Below are 15,000 nucleotides of genomic sequence, written 5' to 3'. Positions count from 1 at the left end.
AGCTGAAATGTTCAACATTTACTTCATTTAATATTATCGTGAATAAACTATGAACACTTTAAACAAGAGCGAATTACAAGCAAGCAACATTTCGGCATAAAAAATACTTTAATTATCACAATAAATAAACTCTTCTTTTTCATTAAACATTTTTACATCAAAGCTGATCTTTACAATATTGCACACAGAACGTTGATAACCTATAAGTGTTTTAATGGAAGGAGTCTTTGACTTTGGGTGGGAGTCTTCAGTAGTAATGTTGCATCGTGATGTGATGATGATGGTGATGATGATGAGGAAGAACTTGTTGATGTGGCATCATGTGCTGAGCGCTGGGCATCTGTTGAGGTGGCATCTGATGCATCAAAGGTCCGCTGAGCCCGTGTCGGTCGTAGAAGTGGAACTGAACCGGGTGGATGTGCGGCAAGAGTACCGGATGTAGAGCTGGACAAAGATAATCGGCGCGCATCTCTTGCACTTCGCGTTTCAGCTTCATGCGACGGTTCTGGAACCATGTTCTGACCTGAAAAATCCAAGAAATACATTCTTAAAAGATGCACCATTTTATACCATTTTTCGTCACATAAAACAGCATGAAACATGCCCTCGATTTTACATCGGAAGCAGCTTTGGATAAAAGCGGTAATCTATGTATTATCGATTATTTGGATAATAAGCTATATAGCTTATATATATAATATATTTACCCACCCTCATATATATATATAGAGAGAGAGAGAGATAGAGAGAGGTAAAGGTGTGAGTTCTCACCTGTGTTTCAGATAGATTGAGCTTCATGGCGGTTTTGACTCGTTCTCCCGCGTCCAGGTATTTATGCTTGTTGAAGATCTTCTCCAGCTTGTCGATCTGTTCAGGTGTGAATTTGGTTCTGATTCTGCGCTGGACACCTTCCTGTTCCATCTCAGGTCCATCTTCAACAGATGCGCATTCAGACGCGGCCGCTTCGCTCTCATAACCCGACGAGTACTCGCCGCTATTCTCTGAAACTGAACATATGAGATCAAGAGTCAAAACAGGGTTCAAACTTTCTATCCAGAAATTAAATGGTTTCATGTCGTAGAACAATGGCCACAGATGGCCTACTTACAGCTTGGAGATGAACAGTTTCTGGGCGCAGTTGGGGTGGTCACTTCATTCTGCTTGGGCACGATGGTGGCATCTGGTTTCTGCTCAGCTTTGGAGATCTTTGGTTTTGGTTGCAAGTAAAACTTGTCGTAAAATGTTGGAGGCCTCGGTTGAACCAAACAAGGAACATGAGGTCTGCATGGCTTCCCCTCTGGCTCCAGAACCTCTCTAGAAGTAGAATCATGAAAGCTCTGGGCGAGCCAGTCCACAGAAAAGTTCTTCACCATGACTGCTGAGGACGTGTATCTTATCCGAGTGCAATCAAAGACTGGTTTGTCAGGTCTCCCAATATATAGCCCGTCCCAGGACTTCATTAACATATGCATGGAAGAGTTAACGCCTGATCGTTTCTCAATCATTAGGCCTAATGGCTCGTTATTGAGGTCTTTACATATCCTGTGACTGTGTGAAAGCCTGGCGCCGGCTTGTCTGTGAGAACCTCTGGCTCATCCAGCTGTCTGCATCCTCTCCAAACAAAGATGGTGTCAGAACAACTGGATACAGAATGGCGCATTTATGTTGAAAATAGCATTGTTGTAACTTCAATGGCCAGAAACGTAAAACCAAGACACTGAACATGTAGCCTATGTGATATACAATATGTCGGACCCTAAGCATGGCGATTTACTTCACGTATGCATTCAGGATTCTGCCTCTAAACAAGGAGATTCATTGCAAATGAAACACATCAGGCCATTTTTATGAAAATGGCATTCACAGAAACATCAAAGGTGACACTTCAACAGCCAATAAAACCATTTTACATGTATATTTAAACATGTTTCAACATATGCTTGAGCCTAAATGGATGCATTTGCATTATTTTGCCTTTTTGTGTGGCTGAAAAAATATCAGTCTCTAAAACAGGAGATATTTAGGCTTTTTTAATCCAGTATGGTGCATTTAGGTTGCACATGGCTTGTGCATTTATGTCAAATATTTTGTATCACTTTTCAAAACTTATTTTGCCTGTATACAAACTATATTAAGTGCTTTAACGTCTTAGGCTACCCATGTTCTGTGCAGGTTACTTTGACTGAAAAATGATAAATCCAGCAATCACACATATCTTCTTTTTATGGCTTTTTAAATAGTATTTATATATATATTTAGCCCTGATGTCTGTCTGTGTTTTTTGGCTTTATTTGTCGGTCTGTACATACAATGGCAATCTGTGTGTAGTTGAAATGGACCTCACACATCTTCGATGCCCTGCGGAGTCTCTGGCGCCACTGTCCCATCAAGAGGAGCGTTTGGTGCAGTTGGTAAACATCCCAGATCAAACGGATTACAGTAGCAACACAATTAACTTTGATTGACCTGCAGTTGAGATGCAAATTCACACCCGGACGAGCTTAAGGCCTGATCCATACAGACTCCACGCACTGCCCAACCTGAAAAGCACTTTCATCCTGTGCATCAGGCATAACATATGCATTTAAAGCGTATTAGTTTATTTAGGAATGTGTGTTATTTAATGTTTAATATTGACATTTGGCGACATCGTCTAATGTGTAAATGTGTAGTCAGACCTATATTAAAGCTAGCTGAATAGATGCATGTTTGGGAGAATTTAACCCACATTGATCGCAGTTTTATTTGAAGTTTCGTGCAAACAAACAACAGACTTTGATTCAGTATTCGGAATTTCGGATGAATGTCAGTAATGCGGCTCAGCTTCGGCTCAGAAGTCTGCAGTTAATCAGGGGTTTCATGGACTGTATTTGAATGTCTTTGGATAAGAGACTGATCCCCTCAATGGATCGTTTAGCTGGACAATGATGATAAGGGAATGTTGACTGTTTCCTTTATCAATGATCAGGAGATTTCATGACTTCCAGCAGTACTAGACTTAAAGGACTATACAGGGTTCAACACAAGTTAAGATCAATCAGCAGCATTTGTGGTATAATGTTGATCACCACAAAATAATTTTGACTCATTATTCATGTTCTTAAAAATAAAAAAAAGCACAAAGCTGTGTTCCAGTGAGACACTTACAATGGAAGTCAATGGGGTCCATTTTTGGAGGGTTTAAAGACTTATACATGTATAAAAGCATTTGCATTCATTCTTCTGTTAAAACTTGTGTATTATTTGAGCTGTAAAGTTATTTAAATTGGCATTTTTATAGTAGGCTATGTTTTTGATTTGATGACATTTCATCGTCATGGCAACGGAGTTGTAACATTGGCTTTAACTTCATGCAGGTGTGGCTGAATTCACAGTAAAATCATGTTAGCACACGTGTTGTTTACGTCTTGTGTCTATACTTTTGAAACAGTGAGTGTTTGAACATTTACGGATTGACCCCATTGACTTCCATTGTAAGTGTCTCACTGGAACACACATTTTTAAAGAAAAGGAGGGACGAGTCGAAATTCATTTTTGTGTTAATCACTGTTATAACATAAATGCTGTCGACTGAACTTGTATTGAACCTGGAATATTTCTGCAATGTTTGTGCATCGGATGGGATAGTTTATGATTCATGTCGAACAATAATAGTCTTTGTGTGTGTGTGTGTGTGTGTGTGTGTGTGTGTGTGTGTGTGTGTGTGTGTGTGTGTGTGTGTGTGTGTGTGTGTGTGTGTGTGTGTGTGTGTGTGTGATTTTCTCCCCAATTTGTATCACCCAACTGTCCTCGTGGTGGCGTAGTGACTCGCCTCAATCCGGGTGTCGGAGGAGGAGTCTCAGTTGCCTCCTCGTCTGAGACCGTCAATCTGCACATCTCATCACATGACTTGTTGAGTGCATTACCGTGGAGACGTAGCATGTGCGCAGCATCCACGCACAACTCACCACACGCCCCACCGAGAGCAAATCACATTATAGCGACCATGAGGAAGTTACCCCATGTGACTCTATCCTCCCTAGCAACCGGGCCAATTTGGTTGCTAAGGAGACCTGGCTGGAGTCACTCAGCATGCCCTGAATTCAAACTTGCAACTCTAGGGGTGATAGTCTGCATCAATACTCGCTGAGATACCCAAGCCCCCACCCCATTGAACAATAATAGTGAAATGAAGATAATGCCTTTAAAACAGTGAAATGGTGATTGTTAGTATTTATGAGCATATATATAATCATATATTAACATATAGCAAGTTAACAAGTTTTTAGAAGTATGACACTTTTCTCTATATCCTCCTAAAAACTGATGTCCACTTATGTGGACAGTGAGACTACGTTGTGAAATCTAATTAATATCAAGCTATATAAAAGTAATTTTTATATACGATGCTACTGCCTGGATTAAGCAAAACAACTGAATGACAGTTTTGCATAATCTGGGCATTAGCATCGCAATTTCGCGCTCTGTTCTTTTCTTATTAAAAAGCATTTTTTTATTTGAAATGAAACTGTGTTTTTTTTAGTTGGTAGATCTTATTGAGTTGGTCATTTAAAAGTAGATCATCACACAAAAAAGTGTGGGCACCCCTGAAATGAAAGCTCTCACTCTCAGAAATGTGTCTGTACAGTTTATTTAGTTGTCCTAATAACACAGTTCAAAAGATTTTCAAAAGAATCACAAAGGGAAATATGATTTCTGTAAGTCCTCAAATACAAGCATCTCTTTTATGCTCCGATAACTGCTGCTGTAAGCCCCAAATAGCTAAAAACTTTATATCTTCAGTTTTATTCAAAGATTAGCCATTGTTTACATGTCTGTATGCTTACTTGACTGCATAATCCAATGTTATATCTTACATGTCCAGAAAAAAATATGCCATAAATATGTTTTTTTGACTATTGATAATACAATGTTATTTATAATCACAAAGGGGAGGATCTCAGCTTTCTACTGACACCAAGATTGAGCTTGTAGTCCACTCAGAGGCCGAGATATTCAATGTAATAATGAGGGTGTTGCTTGAACTGAACATTAGACTGAATGTCTATGGACCGAGCACATCTGTGAGGGGTAAAATGTGTTGGGGGCCCCCTACAGTTCACATCTGTGAGGGGTAAAATGTGTTAGAGTGCCCCTACAGTTCACATCTGTGAGGGGTAAAATGTGTTAGAGCGCCACCTACAGTTCACATCTGTGAGGGGTAAAATGTGTTAGAGCCCACCTACAGTTCACATCTGTGAGGGGTATAATGTGTTAGAGCTCCCTACAGTTCACATCTGTGAGGGGTATAATGTGTTAGAGCCACCTACAGTTCACATCTGTGAGGGGTATAATGTGTTAGAGCCCCCTACAGTTCACATCTGTGAGGGGTATAATGTGTTAGAGCGCCCCCTACAGTTCACATCTGTGAGGGGTATAATGAGTTAGAGTGTCCCCTACAGTTCACATCTGTGAGGGGTATAATGAGTTAGAGTGTCCCCTACAGTTCACATCTGTGAGGGGTATAATGAGTTAGAGCGCCCCCTACAGTTCACATCTGTGAGGGGTATAATGTGTTAGAGCGTCCCCTACAGTTCACATCTGTGAGGGGTATAATGTGTTAGAGCGTCCCCTACAGTTCACATCTGTGAGGGGTATAATGAGTTAGAGTGTCCCCTACAGTTCACATCTGTGAGGGGTATAATGAGTTAGAGCGCCCCCTACAGTTCACATCTGTGTATTGTGATGGAGATATTCTTTGTTTTAGTGATTTCTGCCACCTAGTGGAATAAAATGAGACTTTTCAAAATGAGGTAGAGAGAACAGAACCAGAAATACATGTTTACAAAGTTTTTGTCTTTTCCAAAAAAACACCAGAGTTTAAGGGGTTTTAATGAAAGTTTACAGACATTTTTCATCACCCTCCAGACAAAAACGTTTTATTTCCACCTCTCATCAACAAGCCGCATGATTTGAGACATTGCACTGAACAATGAAACTGTATAAATGGACTTCTCCCATCTAAATGTGTGTGTGTGTGTTGTGTGTGTAAGTGACCTGAATCTCAGCGCTCTGTGCTACAGATGTACAACAACCAGCTGTGTGTCCACCTTGGGGCGCACCCATACCCAGCCCGAAATGTGCCTACAAAAGCAGCCTGTGGAAACCTGGCACAGGCTCCTGTCCCCGAGCAAAGCATTTCTAATCATATACCATCTGCTACACCCACACACACACAAAAACTTATAACACACATGTACACCTGGTGAGCTGGATTCAACACACCAGCATGCATTATGACCAGCTGTGTCATTACCGCCACATCTGACTCTCCGTGACCTTTGCCCTCTGCAGCTGTCTCTCCTGCAGTGTGTATGTGCGCGATCAGAAGTTGAAGTCAGAAGATCAGAATACAGTAACATTATAGTAACATAGATTTCACTTAGTATGTCCTGTTTTAGTGGCATACCCAAAATTAAAGGTGTATAACTCGACAAAGAAAACAAGGATGGTCGAGTGTTTGGTATCATTGTAAAGAAAGCTTTTGAGGTTTTTTAAATGATATTGATTATGATAAATTCTGAAACTCTCAGCCTACTTTTCTCTGCTGAAAAATCTAAAATAATTGAGCTAAATATTTACTTTTTAATAATTTTTCTTATTTTACATTATGTATCTCTGTGTGTAAATAATGTGGCTCTGAAATAATGCTTTTGTTTTGATCCCATTCATGTCAACTGTAACTCGCTTACAACATTACAAATATAATTGATCATAGTGTCCAAAAACATCTCCAAACAAATAAAAGATAATAATTGTACATAAGAACTAATTACACATGCAAACACAACAATGACTAAAGGTTTGCATAGCATGCAGACATGATTTTAGTCATGAGATTTCACAGAATGAGTTTCATTCTGTGTCATTTGAGTCATCATTGAGTCTGTGTCGTGTATTTGGCGCCATCTCCTGGTGGTCATATGTAACATTGTGCTTCATGTGGATTATCTAATGATCTATACATCTGATTATCTTGTGTGTGGACTCCATTGAAAGATAATCACAGACTCTAAATAATTATATTTAATGTTTGAAAATTATTTATTAAAGTAAATTCAATTCTGGTCATAATGCAAATCGCTTATGTTGTGTATTCCTAAATTTAAAGATATTACGGAAATATGTGTCGTAATACATCTCACCGGTCTCTACGACAGCTCTAGGCTTTAAACAGCAAACAGAAATGTGTCTGCTGTCTCTGATGCTTTCAACCTGTCATTCATTTTGTGCATTCTCATAGTGTTGTACTTGCAGGGAATAATTGAGGCTTAATGCCATATTTATGCCATGTTGTTCATAACAGCTGTCATTTGAGGGCGCTATTTTGCTCCTGCTGTTTTTGACAAGTGCCTCTGCCCGTGTCGTCTCAATAACGCTCATTTAGTGTCATTGGAGCATGTTGTGATTTATCCAGCGGCGCAGCTTGTGGAAATTCTAGAATGGCTAATCATGCTAACAGCTCCTTTAAGTGGTTAATTCATGTATTGTGGCAGTTCTGATGCGCTAAATGCGAGTTGAATGTTCTCCCAAACAGATGAGGTCATATGGTTAATGCTCTATTGAGTTTAAATCAACAAAACCGACGACCTCCCTAAACCTAACCGATAGTGTATTATTATTATTATTATTATTAAAAAGCAAATGTGAGATGAATAAAAAAAACACGTCATTTTGTGGTGCTTCTATGACACTTTGGGTTTGTTTTAATAGTAATAAAATCTATAGTTTGAGTGCACTGTAAGTCACAAAATCTGAGGGATCACCTTGATTGAGTCACAGATGACCAGTTCAGCAGAAACCCAGTTGGAGACACTGTCTGCGTATCTGATGAGTGTCTGCAGCGGGCCGTCCTGCCACAGAACATCACTCACAAACCGACTGCTGCCCTCTAGTGGTGGGGCATCTAAAGACACACACCTGACCCATACAGATGAAAGGGTTAGATCACACAATGGATGGACGTATTTGATCAGTAGCGTATCCTGGCAGGCACCTAGGGCGGCAACGCTCTCTGGGGTGGCACAACAGGGTACCTGCCAGGCCACCCCTGCACAGAGCTTGCAAGATCGCGATAGGAGATAGGATCCCCAAATTGTGCCACGACGCCCCTGCACAGAGCTCGCAAGATCTCGATGGGAGAAAGGTGCCCCAAATTGTGCCACCCTGCTGTCGCACAGCTCGCAAAATCACAATGGGAGAAAGGTGCCCCAAATTGTGCCACCCTGCTCTCACACAGCTTGCAAGATCGCAAAGGGAGAAAGGTGCCCCAAATTGTGCCACCCTGCTGTCGCACAGCTCGCAAAATCGCAATGGGAGAAAGGTGCCCCAAATTGTGCCACCCTGCTGTCGCACAGCTTGCAAAATCACAATGGGAGAAAGGTGCCCCAAATTGTGCCACCCTGCTGTCGCACAGCTTGCAAAATCACAATGGGAGAAAGGTGCCCCAAATTGTGCCACCCTGCTCTCACACAGCTTGCAAGATCGCAAAGGGAGAAAGGTGCCCCAAATTGTGCCACCCTGCTGTCGCACAGCTCGCAAAATCACAATGGGAGAAAGGTGCCCCAAATTGTGCCACCCTGCTCTCGCACAGCTCACAAGATCATAATGGGAGAAAGGTGCCCCAAATTGTGCCACCCTGCTGTCGCACAGCTTGCAAAATCACAATGGGAGAAAGGTGCCCCAAATTGTGCCACCCTGCTGTCGCACAGCTTGCAAGATCGCAAAGGGAGAAAGGTGCCCAAAATTGTGCCACCCCGCCCCTGCACAGAGCTCACAAGAACATAAAGGGAGGTAGGTCAAGTTGTTCCTGTATACTCTCATCTGCCCAAATTTTCAGTAACTGCCCCTATGCTGTAGACCAAACTGATCCCTTTGCCCATTTGCATCATTGATGTCATGTCACACTAGATGCGTACCGCGGCTGAGCCAACTGAACCGTGCCCAAGCCCGCCTCTTCAAGCAAGCCAAGGCACAGTTCAGCATACCGAGCAATCACACTAGTCAAACGAACTGGACATAGGGGGGCAAACGTGCTCGGGCACGGTACGGATTGCCTAGTGTCTGTGCCCCCTAAGGATAGGCCTGTGGACAGAGATTATTTTTGACGAGATGTTTCCAGATTTCTGTCACTCCATGAGCTCTAGAGTTCAGAACGTGAAACATTTCCTGCATTAATAAAACATACTGAGAGACATGCTGCTGAAGTACAACAGTCATTTGACACATGCGGAGCTTCAAAGCCCTTTGACTAATGATGTCTTTACAAACAAGACCTGCTTGAAATCAGGACAATGATCATGTGTCTCCCTCTAGAGCTGAATCAGAGAATGACAACACTGAAGATAAAGAGGTAAAACGAAGAGGGAGATCATGAAGAGCCGCTGTGATGGAGAACACTTTCTGCGGCTCCACCACACGTGACACACATCACATACAGTGTCAGATACATATTAAAAAAAGATAAAAGTAGCCATGCTTCTTACTTTCCTAGAACCGAGATTTGTTCTATGAGTAGCATGACAAAATGCTACATCGCTTTGTTTGCCACTTTTATTGATTGTATTTAGTGTGAATGTATCTGTTTAAAGCTATTATTACTGTCATTCTAATTGTTTTGCCAGATATCTGATCTAATTGATTCAGATTTTATTATATGTATATATATATATATAACATCAGGTGTATCACACCGATCAGCCAAAACATTAAAAGCACCTGCATAATATTGTGTCGGTCCCCCTCGTGCCACCAAAACAGTGCCAACCTGCATCTCAGAATGGCATTCCCATTGTACAGAGTGGTTATCTGAGTTACTGTAGACTTTGTCAGTTCGAACCAGTCTGACCATTCTCAGTTGACCTCTCTCGTACACAAGGTGTTCCCGTCCACAGAACTGGCGCTCACTGGATGTTTCTTGTTTTTGGCACCATTCGGAGTCAATTCTAGAGACTGTTGTGTGTGAAAATCCCAGAAGTCTGACACCAAGGATCAGCCAGTCATGTGGCAGCAGTGCAGGGCATGAAATCATGCAGATACGGGTCAGGAGCTTCAGTTAATGTTCACATCAACCATCAGAATGGGGAAAAGTGTGATCTCCGTGATTTGGTGCGTGGCATGATTGTTGGTGCCAGACGGGCTGGTTTGAGTATTTCTATTTCTGACTTGTCCATATAGGTGCTATGTGAAGGATTTCTACCACATTACCTCTAGGAGGTGCTATTTTTAAAATATGTTAAGGCCTTATTTTGTTATTTTGAGTAACATAAATGCAGAAGGGATGATTATCTCTGAAAAGCTTTGAAATGATACGTCATATGCCTGACTTAGTATGTATACGGAGACTTTAATGTTTTAAGCGTAAACCTTTTTCGTGTTATAGTGCCCCCTTTGGTCGGCGGATCCACAGATACATTTAATTGGGAAGCAAAATTATATAAGATTTAATCTTGTTTTCAGAAAATGTTTACAAAATTGTATAAAATTTTATTTTATTATTACTTTATTTTTCTCAATGGCTTTTTCTTGTTTTAAGCACGATATTTTGTTAAATTTCTCTAAAATCTTACATCATTCTGCTTTTATTACGTTTTATTTTATTAATTTATTTTGAAAATCTGTAACAAGATGAAAGTAAAAAGAAAAAAATGAAAGAAAAAAAGAAACAAAAATAACGAAATAATTATGACCAAATGAAATGAAAAAAAAAATGAAACAAAAAAAAAATAAAACTCCAAAACAAAAACAATACAAAAAAACAAGATGAAACAAAATACTGTTTTTATACAAAACAACAAAACAAGACTAAAACAACGAAAAACTATATAAAAATCAAAACAAGATGAAAAATAAATAAATAAATTAAATTAAATTACAAATATTTAAAAAATGAAACAAAAAATGTTATTAATATTTTGTAAAAAATTAAAAAATTATTGATTTTTTCATGGATGTTTAGATATTTTTATACACTGCAAAAAACAAAAAAACAAGATGAAACAAAATGGAAACAAAAACTACAAATATTTTTTTACAAAACAACGAAAAGCTATTAAAAAAAATATAGAAAAAGATGAAAAAAAACTTATAAACTACAAAACAAAAACAATACAAAAAAAACAAGATGAAACAAAACCTTATAAACCTTATAAACTAAAAAAAACAATTTTTTTATAAAAAAAATTGTTTTTTTAGATTTTTTCATGGATGTGTAGATATTTTTACACACTGCAAAAAATTATTTTCAATACATGTATTTTTGTCTCGTTTTTCTGGTTAAAATATCAAAACATTCTGAAAACGTGATTTATTTACTTGACAAGCAAACCGTCACCGTGGCACATGGAAGAACCTAAGATGCAGAGAAACAGTTAAAGTAGTTTATTGACGAAGTATTTAAAACTATTTTTTTCCATTTGAGACTTTTATCGAAAGTAAAGCCTTTCCTGTCTTTTAAGGATTTTGAAAAGGTCACCCATGCTTTTATTTTTGCCTATTCTGTATATCAACACTTTTGAATGTGGCTCAATCAGCAACTATTTGTTTCAACATTTAAAAACTCTAAAGAAAAATTCCATGAAATGAAACATTTTTCAAACTTTGCGGTGAGCGCAAATGAAATAAAACTAAATAAAAGTTAAATGAAAACAAAACACAAAATAAAAACAAAATATTTAAAACGAAAATAATAATCTAAACAAAACAAAACAAGAAAAACAAAACAAGATGAAACAAAAAATAAAAACGAAAAAGAACCAAAAAAATTAAAAAAATTATGACCAAATGAAATGAAGACAAAAATGAAAAACAAAACATGAAACAAAAAATAAAACTACAAAACATAAAAAAACAAGATGAAACAAAAAATGAAACAATAAATATTATATATATGAAGCAATAACATATTGCTTGATTCTAATAATATTTGCATTTTAAAATAAAAAGTATGAATTAGCTCTGTTAAATATCCATCTAAAATGTTTATGCTGAATATTATCCCCTCCATAAACCCAAATTGGACAGGGGGTCCCAGCTAGGGGCCGAAGCCTGGCCATCCCACTCGCAATTGCTGTTTTAGTCATTTTTTTGGACATTTTTTTACATATCTAGAGATCAGAATATCACAGAGGACTTGAGGGTGAACTCTTATGGCTTTGACCTAGAAATGCGTAGCAACCACCAATAACACCATAGCAACCACGTTTCAATGTGCTACAAACACATGGGTCACTTTAGCATTGTGGTGGTGCCTTTAACAAACACTACTCACATTTTAAGATCAAGTGAATGAAACGGAGAAGTGTTACATGTCAGGATTTGTAGTTACATGTTTCTGACACTCACATGTGACAGGAATGATGAGATCACACAGCGGTTTCTGCTTCTCTGTTCTCACTCGACAGAAGGTCTCAAACGGGAGGTTTATTATTGAACATTTATTCTGCTAGAACAGGCAAATCATAAGTGCAAGATAAAGTCATATTTAACACAGTTTTCTGTTCCAGTTACAACTATTACATATTTATTATATTTTGCCCACTTATAAATAGATTTCATGGTTTGTTTCAATAGATCTCATACCCGTGTAATAGTTGGACGTAATGAATACACAATTCATTTAGAAATCAACTGATGTGGGTCACAGGTGCATAAACTGTACATCAACACTTTTGAACGTGGCTCAATCAGCAACTATTTGTTTTATAAGAACAGATAAAAACCATAAAACAAACATTTTTCAAACTAACGCAGTGAGTGCAAATTAAATAAAACTAAACAAAAAGCTTAAACAATACAAAACAAAAACAAAACATAATAAAAAGAAGCAAAAACCAAACAAGAAAAAACAAAAAAATAAACAAATAAAAAAGACAAAAATAACAACAAAAAGGTATAAAAAATCAAAACCAAACACGATGAAAAAAAAATAAAATAATGAAAAAGTGATGACAAAAAAATAAAACTACAAAACAAAAAACAATATAAAAAACAAGAGGAAACAAAATGGCAAACAAAAAAATAAACAAAATAAAAAATTTAACAAAACAACTCAAATAAAAAAAAACAAAAATAAATAAAACAAAAATAAACAAGACAAAAAAAACATATAAAAAATGAAAACCAAACATGATGAAACAAAAAAGAAAACGAATAATGACAAAAAATACAACTACAAAAAAACTATATAAAAAACAATACGAAACAAAATGGCAAACAAAAAAAGATTTTTTTAAATAAACAACAAGACAAAAACAAAAAATGATATAAAAAAGCTAAACAAAACATGATGAAACAAAAACAAACAAAACAATTATAAAAAATTTAACAAAACAAACAAAAAAAAACCAAACCTAAAAACAAACAAAACTAAATATTTAAATAAATAAATAAGCACTAAACGTAACAAAATTAACAAAAAATGTAACAAAACAAAACAATAATAAAAAAAAAACCTAAAAAAATAATAAATAAACAAAACCAAAAAAAGTCATGAAAACAACAACAAAAGAAAGATATGAAAAATGAAACAAAAAATGACAAACCAAAAAACTAAACAAAATAATACTAAACAAAAAATGAAACTACTAAACAAAACAAAACCAAATTATATATATATATATAACTAAACAAAGAAACTAAAAGAAAACAACAATGATACCGAAAGAAAACAAATGATTGTTACCCATAGCCAGATCTTCAACTCCTTCCTCCAGGGATCCATCAAAGAAAAACTCTTCTATGACAGGAGCATCTCTCACATGTTCAGGACGGGGTCAAGGTGTCATTCAAAGAGTGAGGTGCTTAACTGAACTCTCATATTTGCCTTTTGACCTCCCCTCTCAGGGGTCGTTGCAGTCATCTATACAGATAACAGGTCCCCTCTCTGATACTTCTTATCCTCATCTGATATTCCAGAGTGATCAGAGGCAGAGAAGAATTAACAAGACTCTTGCAACTGGATGATGAAGAATAGCGGCCTAACACAGACACATATTCACCAAAGTCTCTCTCGTCCTGTTGTTCGGACTTTTGCACAATATTTTCAGCACATTTACACCCCAAAACAAAGAATTAAGGACATTTGTTTTGCATAAAGAAAATAAAACCAATTTTCTTTACATTAAGATTGAGATTATTTTCAGAACAATTTTGCACATTTTCACCCTCAGTTGAATTCTCATGAGCATAATGCAGTCATGAAAAGATACTTTATTTACATTTACATTTACGCATTTGGCAGATGCTTTTATCCAAAGCGACTTACAGTGCACTTATGACAGGGACAATACCCCCGGAGCAACCTGGAGTTAAGTGCCTTGCACAAGGGCCCAACAGTGGCATCTTAGTGGTGCTGGGGCTTGAACCCCCAACCTTCTGGTCAGTAACCCTGAGCCTCAACCACTGAGCCACCACTGCCCCACTTTATGCACACAACGTATAAGTGTTTCTTCAAATTTGGGTCATTTCATTTCCACTCATTTGCCCTCCGATTGTCTGTTGGACCACGGGTGTCACGACAGTGTGAATATGTGTCATACTGACGATCTGGGTTCGAATCCTGCCTTTTGTCCTACTCTTAATATTTAATATAATACTTCTTAGAATAATAAATAAAAGTGATTCCTCGCAGAGATTTGGTTAATTTTGTAAAAGAGAGTTAGGGGTTGGTGTAGGGTGTCTGTGGGACTGTAAAAGTATCTGCCACTCTTTGCACTTATATGCACTCGTAACGGCTGGTAGATAATAATAATAATAATAATTCATTATATTTATATAGCGCTTTTCTAGGCACTCAAAGCGCTTTACATAGTATAGGGGGAATCTCCTCAACCGCCACCAGTGTGCAGCATCCACCTGCATGATGCGACGGCAGCCATAGTGCGCCAGAACGCCCACCACACACTAGCTATTGGCAGAGAGGAGAGAGTAGAGTGATGTAGCCAATTCAGGGATGGAGATTAT

At 37.8% G+C, this 15,000-nt stretch overlaps 1 protein-coding gene across 1 annotated transcript; it reads right to left on the bottom strand.

Annotated features, from left to right (window-relative positions):
- Positions 1-245: 245 nt before the first annotated feature.
- On the bottom strand, positions 246-1,373 carry LOC127660814 (homeobox protein vent1-like). Its single transcript, XM_052151247.1, has 3 exons — positions 1,109-1,373; positions 772-1,007; positions 246-523 (listed from the first exon to the last, which is right to left on the bottom strand). The coding sequence occupies exons 1-3, from the start codon at positions 1,371-1,373 to the stop codon at positions 248-250; spliced, it is 777 nt and encodes a 258-aa protein (XP_052007207.1). The 3' UTR covers positions 246-247.
- Between the last annotated feature and the right edge of the window lie 13,627 nt (positions 1,374-15,000).

Source organism: Xyrauchen texanus, chromosome 20, assembly GCF_025860055.1.
Source record: "Xyrauchen texanus isolate HMW12.3.18 chromosome 20, RBS_HiC_50CHRs, whole genome shotgun sequence".
Classification (NCBI taxonomy): domain Eukaryota; kingdom Metazoa; phylum Chordata; class Actinopteri; order Cypriniformes; family Catostomidae; genus Xyrauchen; species Xyrauchen texanus.
This window is presented reverse-complemented; position numbering and strand designations above follow the sequence as displayed.

Bases quoted from the DNA above. Each gene is read 5' to 3' on its own strand.
- LOC127660814 (XM_052151247.1), bottom strand. From the start codon at position 1,373: ATGGTGAAGAACTTTTCTGTGGACTGGCTCGCCCAGAGCTTTCATGAT. The intron at 1,008-1,108 runs GTAAGTAGGCCA...TCATATGTTCAG, and splicing joins AAACTGTTCATCTCCAAGCT to TTTCAGAGAATAGCGGCGAG. The intron at 524-771 runs GTGAGAACTCAC...TGGATTTTTCAG, and splicing joins TCAATCTATCTGAAACACAG to GTCAGAACATGGTTCCAGAA.